We start from the raw sequence: 11595 nt of genomic DNA, 5'->3' as shown, positions 1-11595 counted from the left end.
CCTCAAAACGTCCTCTTCAGAGCCATTGAGTTAAAGAAGAGGCTGTTGCTTGCTTCAAGGGAAGCTGAGTCAGGTGAACAGTACAGCCCTGAGCTCATCCAGAAGTTTCAGCTGAAGCCTTATCTTGATGATCAGAGAGTGACATATGAAACACTCATCAACAAAATGAATAAAGCAGCTAGTGTTTAGTCAGTAAGACAATCCAAGCAAAGAAAGAACACCAGCAACAAAGTCCCAAAAGTAAATGAGCCACAAACTGAAATGCAGACCAGTCAGCAGGGGCAGGGTGTGAGTGAACCCAGAGTGGGGATTCAAGACCAGTCAGTGAAGTGAAATCTAAGAATCATAAAACACTTGCTGTTGCAAGTTCAAGAGACTCTGAGCTGTATGAAACAGTCAGGTTGTTGAGAGAAGAAATGGCTAAAATAAGGATAATAAGCATAAGTAACCCCCAAGGGCCCACCCTCCATACTAGAATGAGTACTAGGAGAGGATTTAAAGTGTGTCAGGAGCAGGGAATAAGTGATCAATGTAAACACTGGCCAGAGGGGTCTGACAGGGAAATCTGACAGCATGAAGGTGACAATCCAGCCTGTCACACCCCCAAAATCAGTAGCTCCATGCCAAGCTGAACTGGATGACAAGGTACATGACCCAAGCCAAGCCAAGCTGAGGGCTCTCACTGGAAAACAAATGCATGGTGGATTGTTTCTGTGAGGGAGTGGCAACACAAGCACTATTGGATACAAGCTCACGGTAATTAATGAAGGCTGGAGAAAGTCTTGCCTTCCACACATCCAAGTCAAGGCTCTATACCCAGTGGATGTAAGACCAGCCAGTGGTAGTGAAAACAAAGCTAAAACATTGACAGTTTGACAACATGCATTTCAGACTATGTTCAATTTTGTGTGGACAACACTGTGCCGACCACAAAGGTACAGTATTTCCCAAATAACAAACCCTGGGTGTCCCCTGAAGTGAAAAACCCTACTGAATAAGAAGAAAATGGTTTTTAAGTCTGGGGACAGAACTGAGTTGAAGAGGGTGCAGAGGGAGCTGAAAAGTGAGATCAGGAAAGGCAAGGAGAGTAATAGGAGGAAGTCAGAGGAGTGCCTGCAGGGGAACAATGCCAGAGAGGTTTGGAGGGGCCTGAAAACCATCTCAGGCCACAGCAGCGACTACGGCAGGGGCCAAGAATCTGGAGACCGGGAGTGGGCAAATGAGCTGAGCCCCCGTTCACTCTCCCATCCACCAGAGCCCAGTCCAGACCAGACAGCACTACCTCTCAGCATCCCCTCCCTTCCCCCAGTGCATCCCTGACAGCAGCCCCATCCTCACACCACTTCACCCCCCTCCAATCCACATCACAGACCTCAGACCCAGCCCCGCTCCTCACCAGTGGCTGGATTTGGATGTTGGAAAGTGCTTTTTCCATCCAGGCTCTCCCCACCATAGTCACTTGAGCCCCTGAGCCAAGCAACATTTGAAGAGGGACTCCGTTAATAGCACATGAGACCATACATCGCTTTCCTATGAGTTGTGTTGGTTGACATTGTGTGTTGGCTTTTACATGGCGGGCTGTTTTAGAGTGGCTGGCTTGCGCTGGGGGCTCCTCAGCTGTCATGGTCAATGGCTGCCCCTCTCAAGTGACCTCACCCCATTTCCCAATCTCTGCCTTTGCAGACAGCTTATGGTGCGTGTCCAGCTTGGTCACTAACAAAGCAGAGAGGGCAGCTCACCTTGCTTTGCTGTACACAGTCACTGCATCTGCCCCTGGTCTCAGCTGTTGGTGCCTGACGATGAGCTGCTGGTGAGCAGGGGTCCCCAGGTGTCACACTGTCAGTAGGTTTCCCCATCTGGACCAGATGTTTTGTAAGTGAAGACACTTGTGCAGTCAGTTCTTTAACAACAGCACGTTAGGCTATAACTCAGTGTCAACTTTAGCTTGCGTAGCTGAGTCACTGTCATGCTGAGCTGTGCTTACATTCACTGGTTGGGTTTTAGCTACTGTGCCAAGGTGTTTTAGTCTGTCTGCCTCCTCACTAGTAGACTTACTAATTTGATCTAGGAGAAGGTCATCAATAACCTGCAAGTTTGTGAGAAGGGGCTTGAGATCCTGTTGAATATGGTTATTTTTCTCATTTAACCCTTGGTAAATAGTGTGCAGAAAGGTACCCTGGACAAGCTTTTTGTCATAGCTAAACTCTACACCAGGCTATCGTGAGTCAAATAGAACATGCTGCTTTAAACCCATGATTTTGAACAAAAACTGCTGTGGGCTCTCTTTGTCTTGCTGTTAAGCACTACTAAACTCTTGAGAAAGCTCAGTACTGTTTTTGTCCCTGATGTGTGCACAAAGAAACCACTTTACCTCATCAGCAGTTAGGTCACCTTTGTTAGTTAACATCTCCCTGAATGTACCAGGTTTGATGATCTTAATCACAGTGCAAATTACCACTGCCTCAGTAAAACCTTCTTGCAAACCTTTTTGTTAACAAAGGCAACGGTATGACATGTCAGAACCAGCATCAGAGATTTGTCCACCATGTAGCTTAAACTCCGTGTGGGAGCAGAGCTGCAACACCATTCACCCTCAGTACCTGATCTCCCATGCTGGAAGGAAGACTCACCCTCCTAAGGGGAGCACCACCAACACCCACTGTGAGTGACTTGGCCAATGCTGGAGTGGTGAGGTTCCTAGCTGGCATACTTATGTCTCTTCCCATAGTGGTGGATGCGTGTGAAGGTCTGTTCTCTGTAGATAGGTTAGCTTGTGCACTTCTGTCACTGAATGTCACGGTTCATGCATAATGGATGTGTGGGGATGTCTCTGGTCGGTGTAGTTGGATGACTGACTTGACAGCTATCAGGATGAGGTGGAGTGGAGCATCCCCATTGATGGGTTGTTTCTCCCATCTCAACGGACCCAGCCTGGCTAGCTTCAACCACCCTGGTGCCTGTAATTGGGCCATGCCTTCATCCTCCAGAACTCTCAATCCCTCAGTTCTTACGTACTAATCAGGTCATACGGTTCTGGTTCACTATGGTCATCAATGTTGTGAATTGCGCTGCCATCATCAACTAACGTTAATAGCTGACTTTTAGTCAAATTGGAAAGCCTCTTCTGGTTCTTGAAAACCAGTGCCCGCTGTGGGTGACAGTGCCCATTATGGTGTTATACAGGTGGCCTTCGCTCTCTGGCAGAGAAATCCACCTAAGACAAAAGCAGTTAAAAGCAAAAGAGACAAGTTCATAATGTGTTGAGTTTATTATGGCGTCAAAAAAAAAAAGGAAAGAGTTCATAGCAGCATTTTTGGTAGAATAGATGTGGATCCGGAGAAAATTAAGGCCATGGAGGATTGGCCAAGCCCAGAAAACCACAAACAGCTACAACTGGGGGTTCTGGGATTCTGAGGTTCGCCAATTTCTACTGACATTTAATCCGTGGCTACAGCAGAGTAGTAGCCCCCTTAACCAAGCTAACTTCACCCTCCTCATGGGCCCCAGATACGGCCACTGCATTCTCCAGACTCAAGTTTTTCACAGCAACCCCAATCCTGATCCTGATCCAACCTGACCCTGCTCTGCAGTTTGTGGTAGAGGTAGAAGCCTCTGATACTGTGGTAGGTGCAATATTCTCACAACTGTCCGGGGCAGAGCAGAAACTTCATCCACGTGCTTTTTTCCAGAAAGTTAATAGTGAAAGGTGATAGGGAGCTGTTGGTGGTAAAGCTGCCGCTGGAGGGATGGCAGCACTGGTAGGAGGGCTCGGAGGAACCATTTGTCATTTGGACCGATCACAAGAATCTATCCTACATCCAGTCAGCCAAGCACCTAAACTCTAGCCAGGCTCTGAACCCCTGTTCTTTAGCTGATTTAATTTCACCCTCACCTACAACGTCAAGCGTGATGCCCTCTCTCAGCAGTACTGTGTACTACCATTCTAGACAGGTTTTCTGAGGCTGCTCACTTCATTTTCCTGACTAATGTTCCCTTCCCTGTGTGGCGGAGTGAGGGGAGAAAGGTCACAAAGTATTATGAGGGGGGAGAACCGACAACGCCACCTGGGGAATTGCACCCCAGGAAATACCTCAAGAATATTAACGGTTGGGAGATTAGTAAAGCACACAGATTCGTTCTGAAACAGGACAGAGACGTATCGTTTTAAATAAATGAATTATTTATTGAAAATCTATATAAACAGGCAGGGCTGAAGCTGCAAAGGAAAAAAGGGAAAAATGAACTAGTCAAAATAAAACTAAATAAACACTGGATGGGATTATAAACATATCTAAAAAGGCTTTAACAAATACGATCTAAAAACCAGAGATATAATTAAATACCTAAAAAAAAACTCAGCCCAACATAACCTAAAGAAAAGAGTGAGCAGAGGCCATCAGTGGGGAGGCAGACAATGCAGGGGTGCCTAAAGGTGCCACCACTATTCACCTCAGTGAAACACAGCAAACCTCACAGCAATCTCAACAATCGTGTCCCAGTGCCTTTACTGACATGCAATGTATAGGACCCTTACCCGGGGTACCTAGCCTCCCCAACAAAATGGCACTCCACCTCACTAAAAGAAACTAATAACAAAACAAATACAGCAACCCAGATGTTTTAATATATTCAAAGAAATAACTCAATATGATGTAAAAGCAAATCAGAATGAGAACAAAACTGAGCAGAAAATACAAGAAAGCAAAACAGGAAACCAAAACAAACAAAACGAGGGCCAAACACAAAGACTCTAAAAAGGACACAAGGACGCTTAAAGGGCAAAACAGCAGGAACGTGAACCTATAATAAAGTGAAAATGAGATTGATATTGGTTCACAACACTGCTTTTGAAAGTTTAAAAAGCACAACCCTACTTACCACCTATAGTACCAGACCACTACAGCAGGGAGAGGGCTCAGACACCACTGCTACCTTCAGCCTTACTAAGAGGAGAAAAAAAAGGGGGTTTTAAATAAGAGTGCAGGGAAGAAATAAAACGTGACAACTAAACTAAAAAAGGCTCCCGTACCTACCAGTGCAGCAAACAGCAGCCACCACCCACAGGAACCAGCAGCCAAAAGAAGGAGCATGTGCTCACTCAGCCCTTATATAGGCTGGCTGCAATTAAGGGAGTGGCTACTGAGGACTGGAGTCTAGAGGTGCATTCAAAAGCGCTACCTCACAATGTCAGGTGCTCTACCTCACTACAATCGTCAAAGAAAACCCTGACCTGTTAGTCAAACAGGTTTTCCCTCTGCATGGTATCTCTCTGGACCTAGTTTCTGATCTACAGTCTCCCCTCCTTTTTTCCCTTTTTGTCTCCTGTCTGTCTCTCCCCTGTCTCTTAAGTGTGTGTGTTCCCCTGCAGGGCATGGCTACAGGTGGGGCTCGACCTCCTCACCTGAGTATAGCTGTGTGTAACAGAGTTAGAAATAACCTCTATTATGCGTTTCTGTAAAATTGATATGCTTGTCCTGTATATAGTTTTGCAGCCTTCTGGTGGGTTAATAGTGCAACTGCACACAAAGGGTTCCTCCATGCGCACTGCAGTTGACTCGGCAAAAAGGAAATACATCCAGGCTGGAGGTGGGTGCACGTGAGCAATGTTGCGATTGATGTTTCTATGTTTAATGTTTTAAAATGGTTTATGTTCAGCACTTCCCTCCAGTTTCAGAGTGGGATGTATGTTGCACTACTTCATTCCCCTTCATGGTTGACATCTGAAACCTCTACCAAGGCACCTGGGGCAACTGGGGAGACTAGAGTTTGACCTCCACTGTGGCCATATTTCCTCTTGCTTGATAAAGGTGCTCCTGACAACTGTTTCTCATTAGGGGTCATCCATTAACAACACACTGTCATTCAAGTCTTGTTTGCAAAACTCTTTTTTGTGTGTGTTTTATTGTTGTTGTTGTTGAACTTATCCCTATTCCCATGCAGTAATATCCCTAATAGAATCATGTGTTTCACAAAGTGGCGAACCTCACTTCATCCTTGCTTGTGAATGACTGAGCCAGGAACAGATGTTTTTGGAGCGTTCCACAACTTTCTTTCTTTTGTTGCTCCTGAAAGATACTGCTGGTATCAAAGAATAAGCAAATATTTGCAAAAATCTTTAAAAATATTAAATATGTTAACATTATATTAACATTAAATATATTGTATTGTTTGTATTGTTTTCAATTGAGTATATGTAAAAAAATAAAAAAAAAACCTTTGTTTTACACAGTGTCCCAGCTTTTTTGGAATTGGGCTTGAATGGGGCCATTTAGTATATCAGTTTGCCTTATCACTGATCTGACAGATATTAAGTGTTGGATGAGTCAGAACCTTCCATAAATGCACTAGCATAGTCTGCCTACGTAGCTTAGAACAGTGTGTAGACTATTATCATTTTCATCTTACCTCTGCTCTGCCTTTTATTGTTTCTTCAATGACCTTCTACTTCTTTTATTCTTAAAGCACTTTGTAAGTCTGTAAGATGTCATGTGTGGCATATACATAATATCATATGAAGAGAGGAGTCATGCTTTTATATTGTCCAATTTCTCTGATGCTCCATGATAGTTTCTCTTTCATGCTTATGAGTGGGAATTATTCACCGTATATGTGTAATAATACTTCTAACCGGTTTTGAAAGAATACTGATAGAAATTTTAATTCACACTGTATGTGAAGCAGGGCCTGTGACTAAAACCACTGAGGGTGCTGGTATGTGTCACTGAAATTCCCATCATATTAAAGTATATTTCACCACTGTAACAAAACAAGAGAGGGACAGAAATGATGGCGACAATGAACAGCAGAGGCCCACGGAGACACAATTCCTGTCAAAAACCATGAATGGTGTTTTAGTTTTCTCACTCACATAGATTTTGGAATTCACTGTTTCAACAACATGAAGAAATAGGTTCTCTGCATTGAAAATGCCATATTTGAGTTAGATAGACATTGTTTCATAATATGTTGGTCTCAAAAATGGCAACAGAATTTTTTCATGTCACATTCTCTCTCTACAACATGCTGGTCTCACAGGAGTCAGCCTCCAGTATCTTAAGTGTAACAATGAGTTTGATAGATTTTCTGAACCAGGGGTAAAAAAAGGTGTAGATCACAGGATTAAGACAGGAGTTAAAATAGAACAGGCATATTATAAAAGTAGAGGATGAAGCATTGAGCATGGTGTCGTGGCCTGTAAGTGCAATACAAAAATATGGGCAGACACATATTAGAAACACAACTACAACAACACCAAGAGTAGTGGCTGCTTTCAGCTCAGATTTCTTAGCAGTTACTTTCACTGAACACTGGACAGTGACAGCAGCAATGTGGGACCTCATGGCCCGAGCCTGAGACACAGCCACCACAAATACTCTCATATACAGAACTACAATGACAGTGACAGGACCAATAAAGGACAAAAACAGATCAACAAGTCCGGCAACATAATCAATAACAATCACACACTCCCCAAAGCAGGAGTTATACCTGCCTAGTTGTTTCAGATTATCCTTAAACCGCACACCGTGAAAAATTACAGAACATACCCAACACAGAGAAACACACATTTGAACTCTTTTTTGAGTGACTTTGGTGGGGTAGTGTAGAGGGTCACAAATAGCCACATAGCGGTCAACTGATATGAGCACCATGGTTCCTACTGAGGCGGAGGTGAGAGTGTAGTCCGAAACATAATACACAGCACACATGAGGTCACCCAAAAACCAGCAGCCTTCTATGAGGACAATTTGAAACAACATGAGAAGGCCCACGAAGAAATCAGAGACAGACAGAGAGAGGAGGAGGAGGTTGGTGGGGGTATGGAGCTGCCTGAGGAGAGAGAGAGAGAGAGAGCAATATGTTGGTCATTGTCTGTAGTAAAAATCATCAGTCCAGCAAATAAAACACAAGACATTATTTACTTGTAGTGTGAGATGGAGATGATAACCAGCAGGTTGAGACTTGCAGTAAGCAGAGAGATGAAGGACAGCATAATATATATGAGTATGGCTAGGGAGTGAGGATGCAGGGTCTTCCTGCACGAAGCATTGAGGAGTTGTGGAAAACAGAGTTCAGTTCCCTCTGGAGTCTCCATCATCAGTAAGAAGAGGTGATGAGAAGATAATGCACACTAGCATCTCTCCGACAACGGGTTTCTCTCAAATACTCAATGTTTTCATATGCTCCACCTTCTATTTTTTACTCCCTTGGTCCCCTTCTAAAAATATCCGGAATAACAAATTCAGCATCGTTGGATATGTAGGCATACTTTTTCTTGTTGGTAAGTGGATATGGAGGATTTTTAAAATACAATGTAGCACCAATGGATGTAATGTGTTTTAAATGTTAAAGGCAAAGGAAAATATAATCTTGAAACATCATTGCATGATACTGGAAAATGGAATGGAAAATTGATATACAATTTCACTCTAAATGAGGAGCACAACTTATTTATGAAAGTTTAGCATAAAATAACTTATGAAGTCAATGTTCCAAAAAAAAAAAAAAAAAAAAAAAAGGCCTACTGTTACAAAAAATGAGAACTGTCAGTCCTGGGTAGAATTTGCAGTTAGAGATGGTATTTAGGTTCTGCACTGCATCCCCTTGTGATGAACAACTGGGATCCAAGATATTAGCAGGCATGTGTGGCAAGTGGTTTACTCGTAGCTCTTTTGCCTACTTTTATATTAGCTTTAGTCAGCTAGACTTAGGGTGATGGCCAATCATACTGATTGTGGACTCTATAACCAAGCATGTAAAAATGAAAACCAAACTAAAGATGACTCTGCTGTAAAGGAGCTAACAGATCAAGCTAAACTCTCTCCACTTCCAAGTAACAAGAAGGAATGTTACTATTATAATTCTAAGAATAAAATTATAATTATGGATTTTTTTGACATTCTGCAAAGGAAACCTGGCACTGAGGTCCTGAAAAAAGACTTGCCTGCAAGCTGCTTGCCTGCTAGAAATGCCTGCTACTGGAGAAATTGATGGACTGTCAGTCAAAAACATTTTCATGGCAGGCCTCATTCCAACCTTGGGGAAAAGAATTGAATCGAATTGACTCCTTGCCCTGAATACATGGCTGACAGTGGTGTATCTCAGCCATGGGGATGTAGTATATATAAGTTGTGTGGCTTAATACAGCATGGAATTTGTGTATATACAAGGAATTTGACTCCATTTTAAACACTGCTCTTGATGTGCTTGCACAGGAAAAAGGGACATATACCTCTACAAGGACAAAAATGACAAAACCCAAAGCTTAAGGGCATTCAATCATTCGCAACTGGCCCTCGTCAGTTTGTCTTAGAAGACGTTTCGCCTCTCATCCGAGCAGGCTTCATCAGTTCATGCGCACCAGACTAGATAGGAAAGCTCTAGTCCAATGAAATGGTGTTAGATTCAAGTATTTATCCTCTGAGTTGCGAATGATTGAATGCCCTAAAGTTTACAATGACCTGGATGAATGAGATTATTCACAGGCACAAAACCTAAAAGACTGAACAATAAGTGCAAAAATACTATAAATATAAAATAATATATAAAAATATATACAAAGAGTGATGAGGCAATAAACAATATTGACAGTGAAATTTACAATATGCAGGTATTCATGTTGACAGTGACAATGAGAGATGAATGTACATGTTAAAAACTGTGCATTAATAGATTAGAAATGGCCAGTCAGTGGATATTTTGATGTCAGAGGGTAAGTGACACTGCATAGCTCGCTAACTGTTCAGGGTGATGACTTGTCGGAAGAAACAGTTTTTGTGTCAGAACAGGAACAGGTTGTGTCGAGGATTTGGGGGTCTGCAGTGATGCTGCCTGCCCAGTTCCTAAATCCGAAGGTGTGTAAGTCATGAATTGATATTCCTGTATAGAACGGGATCAGCAGCTGTTCAGGCAGGCTGAACTTCCTGAGCTGATGCAGGATGTATATCCTGTGTTACACCTTCTTGATAATTGAGGCTATGTTTGAAGACCACCGTAGGTCCTGGGAGATTTTAACCTCCAACTATCAAAAGATCCATCTCATATGGATGGAGGAATGCATGGCTGCGATATGCTGAGGTATGAATAGAAGTATGTGGTAATCTATTGCGGCTCTTAATTTGCTGCCATATTTTAAAACATTCAAAATGATGAGTTTATCCACCTTTGTACTTTTCGGTAAGTGAGTGATTTTTTGATATTCTGTGAGCTTTAAAGCCCCAGATAAAAGGCAAAAAAAAGAGAGAACGGTGCTAATTAGTATAATTTTTGACAGCCATCTTTTAAGATATGGTTCTCCAGTTTTTCTGGTAAATGGTCGATTGTGATTGGTAGATTTGTGTTACTGTGAGGTTTACCTGAATACATTTTAGTCTTAGTTTGTTTTTGGGGAATGCATTTCATGCTATGATGATTTTTAATAAGGCTTAGACCTTGATTTAAATCATTAGGACTGCTGAGTTTTTGTCTTCAAACACCAGACTTCTGATCATATTGAATTTCTGTTTTCAGTCTTTGTTTGCAGTGTGGTTACTGTAGTGGACTTAAATGTTTAGAACAAAGTGCACCGGCCGATCTGCATAAGCATAAGTGTGCAACTCCATTGTTAGAAATAAGGTAAAAAGAAAGATAAGAAAGATAATAAAATTAAATAAAGATAATAGGTATTCAATCAGGGGAGACAAGTGAATGAAGTAGAAACAATTGTTTATTACACACAAGATACGTGAAAATTAGTCAAATCAGAGCTCATTGGCGCTGAGACTCTACAGGGAGATTTTGGAAGTGAGGACTGTCAACCATGAGCAGAAGCCAGATCCTGCTCATGAGGCTAATTAATTAATGAAGCTGTTGAATCTGTGAAGACTGTGACGGTTGGTATTTCCGGTGCATTTATTATGAAGGTCCACTTCCTGTTTTCTTTTGTGTTGGGGCTAACTTTATTTATTTATTTTTTATTTATTTGCAAAATCTCAGCGTCCAAGTCCGCGACCTCACCGCTCACCTGAACCGCTCCGACACCCGCGGCTCTCCTTCCTCTACGAGCCCCGCACCAGCACCACCCCCACCAGCGCTCAGCGAGAGCCCCATGTGCCGGCCCCCGAGCCCTTTTCAGGTGAGATTGGAAGTGCCGGGGGGTTTATTTTGCGCTGTTCACTAGTATTTGATCAACACCCCCTTAGTTACCCTTCAGATAGAGCTAAAGTAGCCTATACTGTTAATCTGTTACGGGGTAGGGCAGCGCAGTGGGCTACAGCTTTGTGGGAACAGCACTCCCCCATTCTCTATTCTTTTGAGAATTTCTCTAGAGAACTTAGCAGAATTTTTGACCACTCAGGACAGGGACAGGAGGTAGCTAAACGCCTATTTTCTCTAGCTCAGGGCTCTAGGTCGGTGGCAGATTATTCCATCGACTTTCGTATCGCAGCCTCAGAGAGTGGGTGGGGGGAGTTAGAGTTATGGGGAGTATTTTTACGGAGCCTTTCTAGTGAGTTAAAGGATGAATTAGCCTCCAGGGACGAGCCCGATTCTCTAGAGTCACTAATTTCTCTCGCCATACGCATAGATAACCGCCTGAGGGAAGGACAGAGAGAGAAA

At 42.9% G+C, this 11595-nt stretch overlaps 1 protein-coding gene across 1 annotated transcript; it reads right to left on the bottom strand.

Annotated features, from left to right (window-relative positions):
* Positions 1-7013: 7013 nt before the first annotated feature.
* Positions 7014-8095, bottom strand: LOC121616456 (trace amine-associated receptor 8a-like). Its single transcript, XM_041951227.1, has 2 exons — positions 7923-8095; positions 7014-7830 (listed from the first exon to the last, which is right to left on the bottom strand). Exons 1-2 carry the CDS (start codon positions 8093-8095, stop codon positions 7014-7016), a joined length of 990 nt encoding a protein of 329 aa, XP_041807161.1.
* Positions 8096-11595: the final 3500 nt, after the last annotated feature.

This window comes from Chelmon rostratus, chromosome 13, assembly GCF_017976325.1.
Source record: "Chelmon rostratus isolate fCheRos1 chromosome 13, fCheRos1.pri, whole genome shotgun sequence".
NCBI lineage: Eukaryota > Metazoa > Chordata > Actinopteri > Chaetodontiformes > Chaetodontidae > Chelmon > Chelmon rostratus.
The sequence above is the reverse complement of the archived record's forward strand: the minus strand, read 5'-3'. Positions and strand labels throughout refer to the sequence as shown.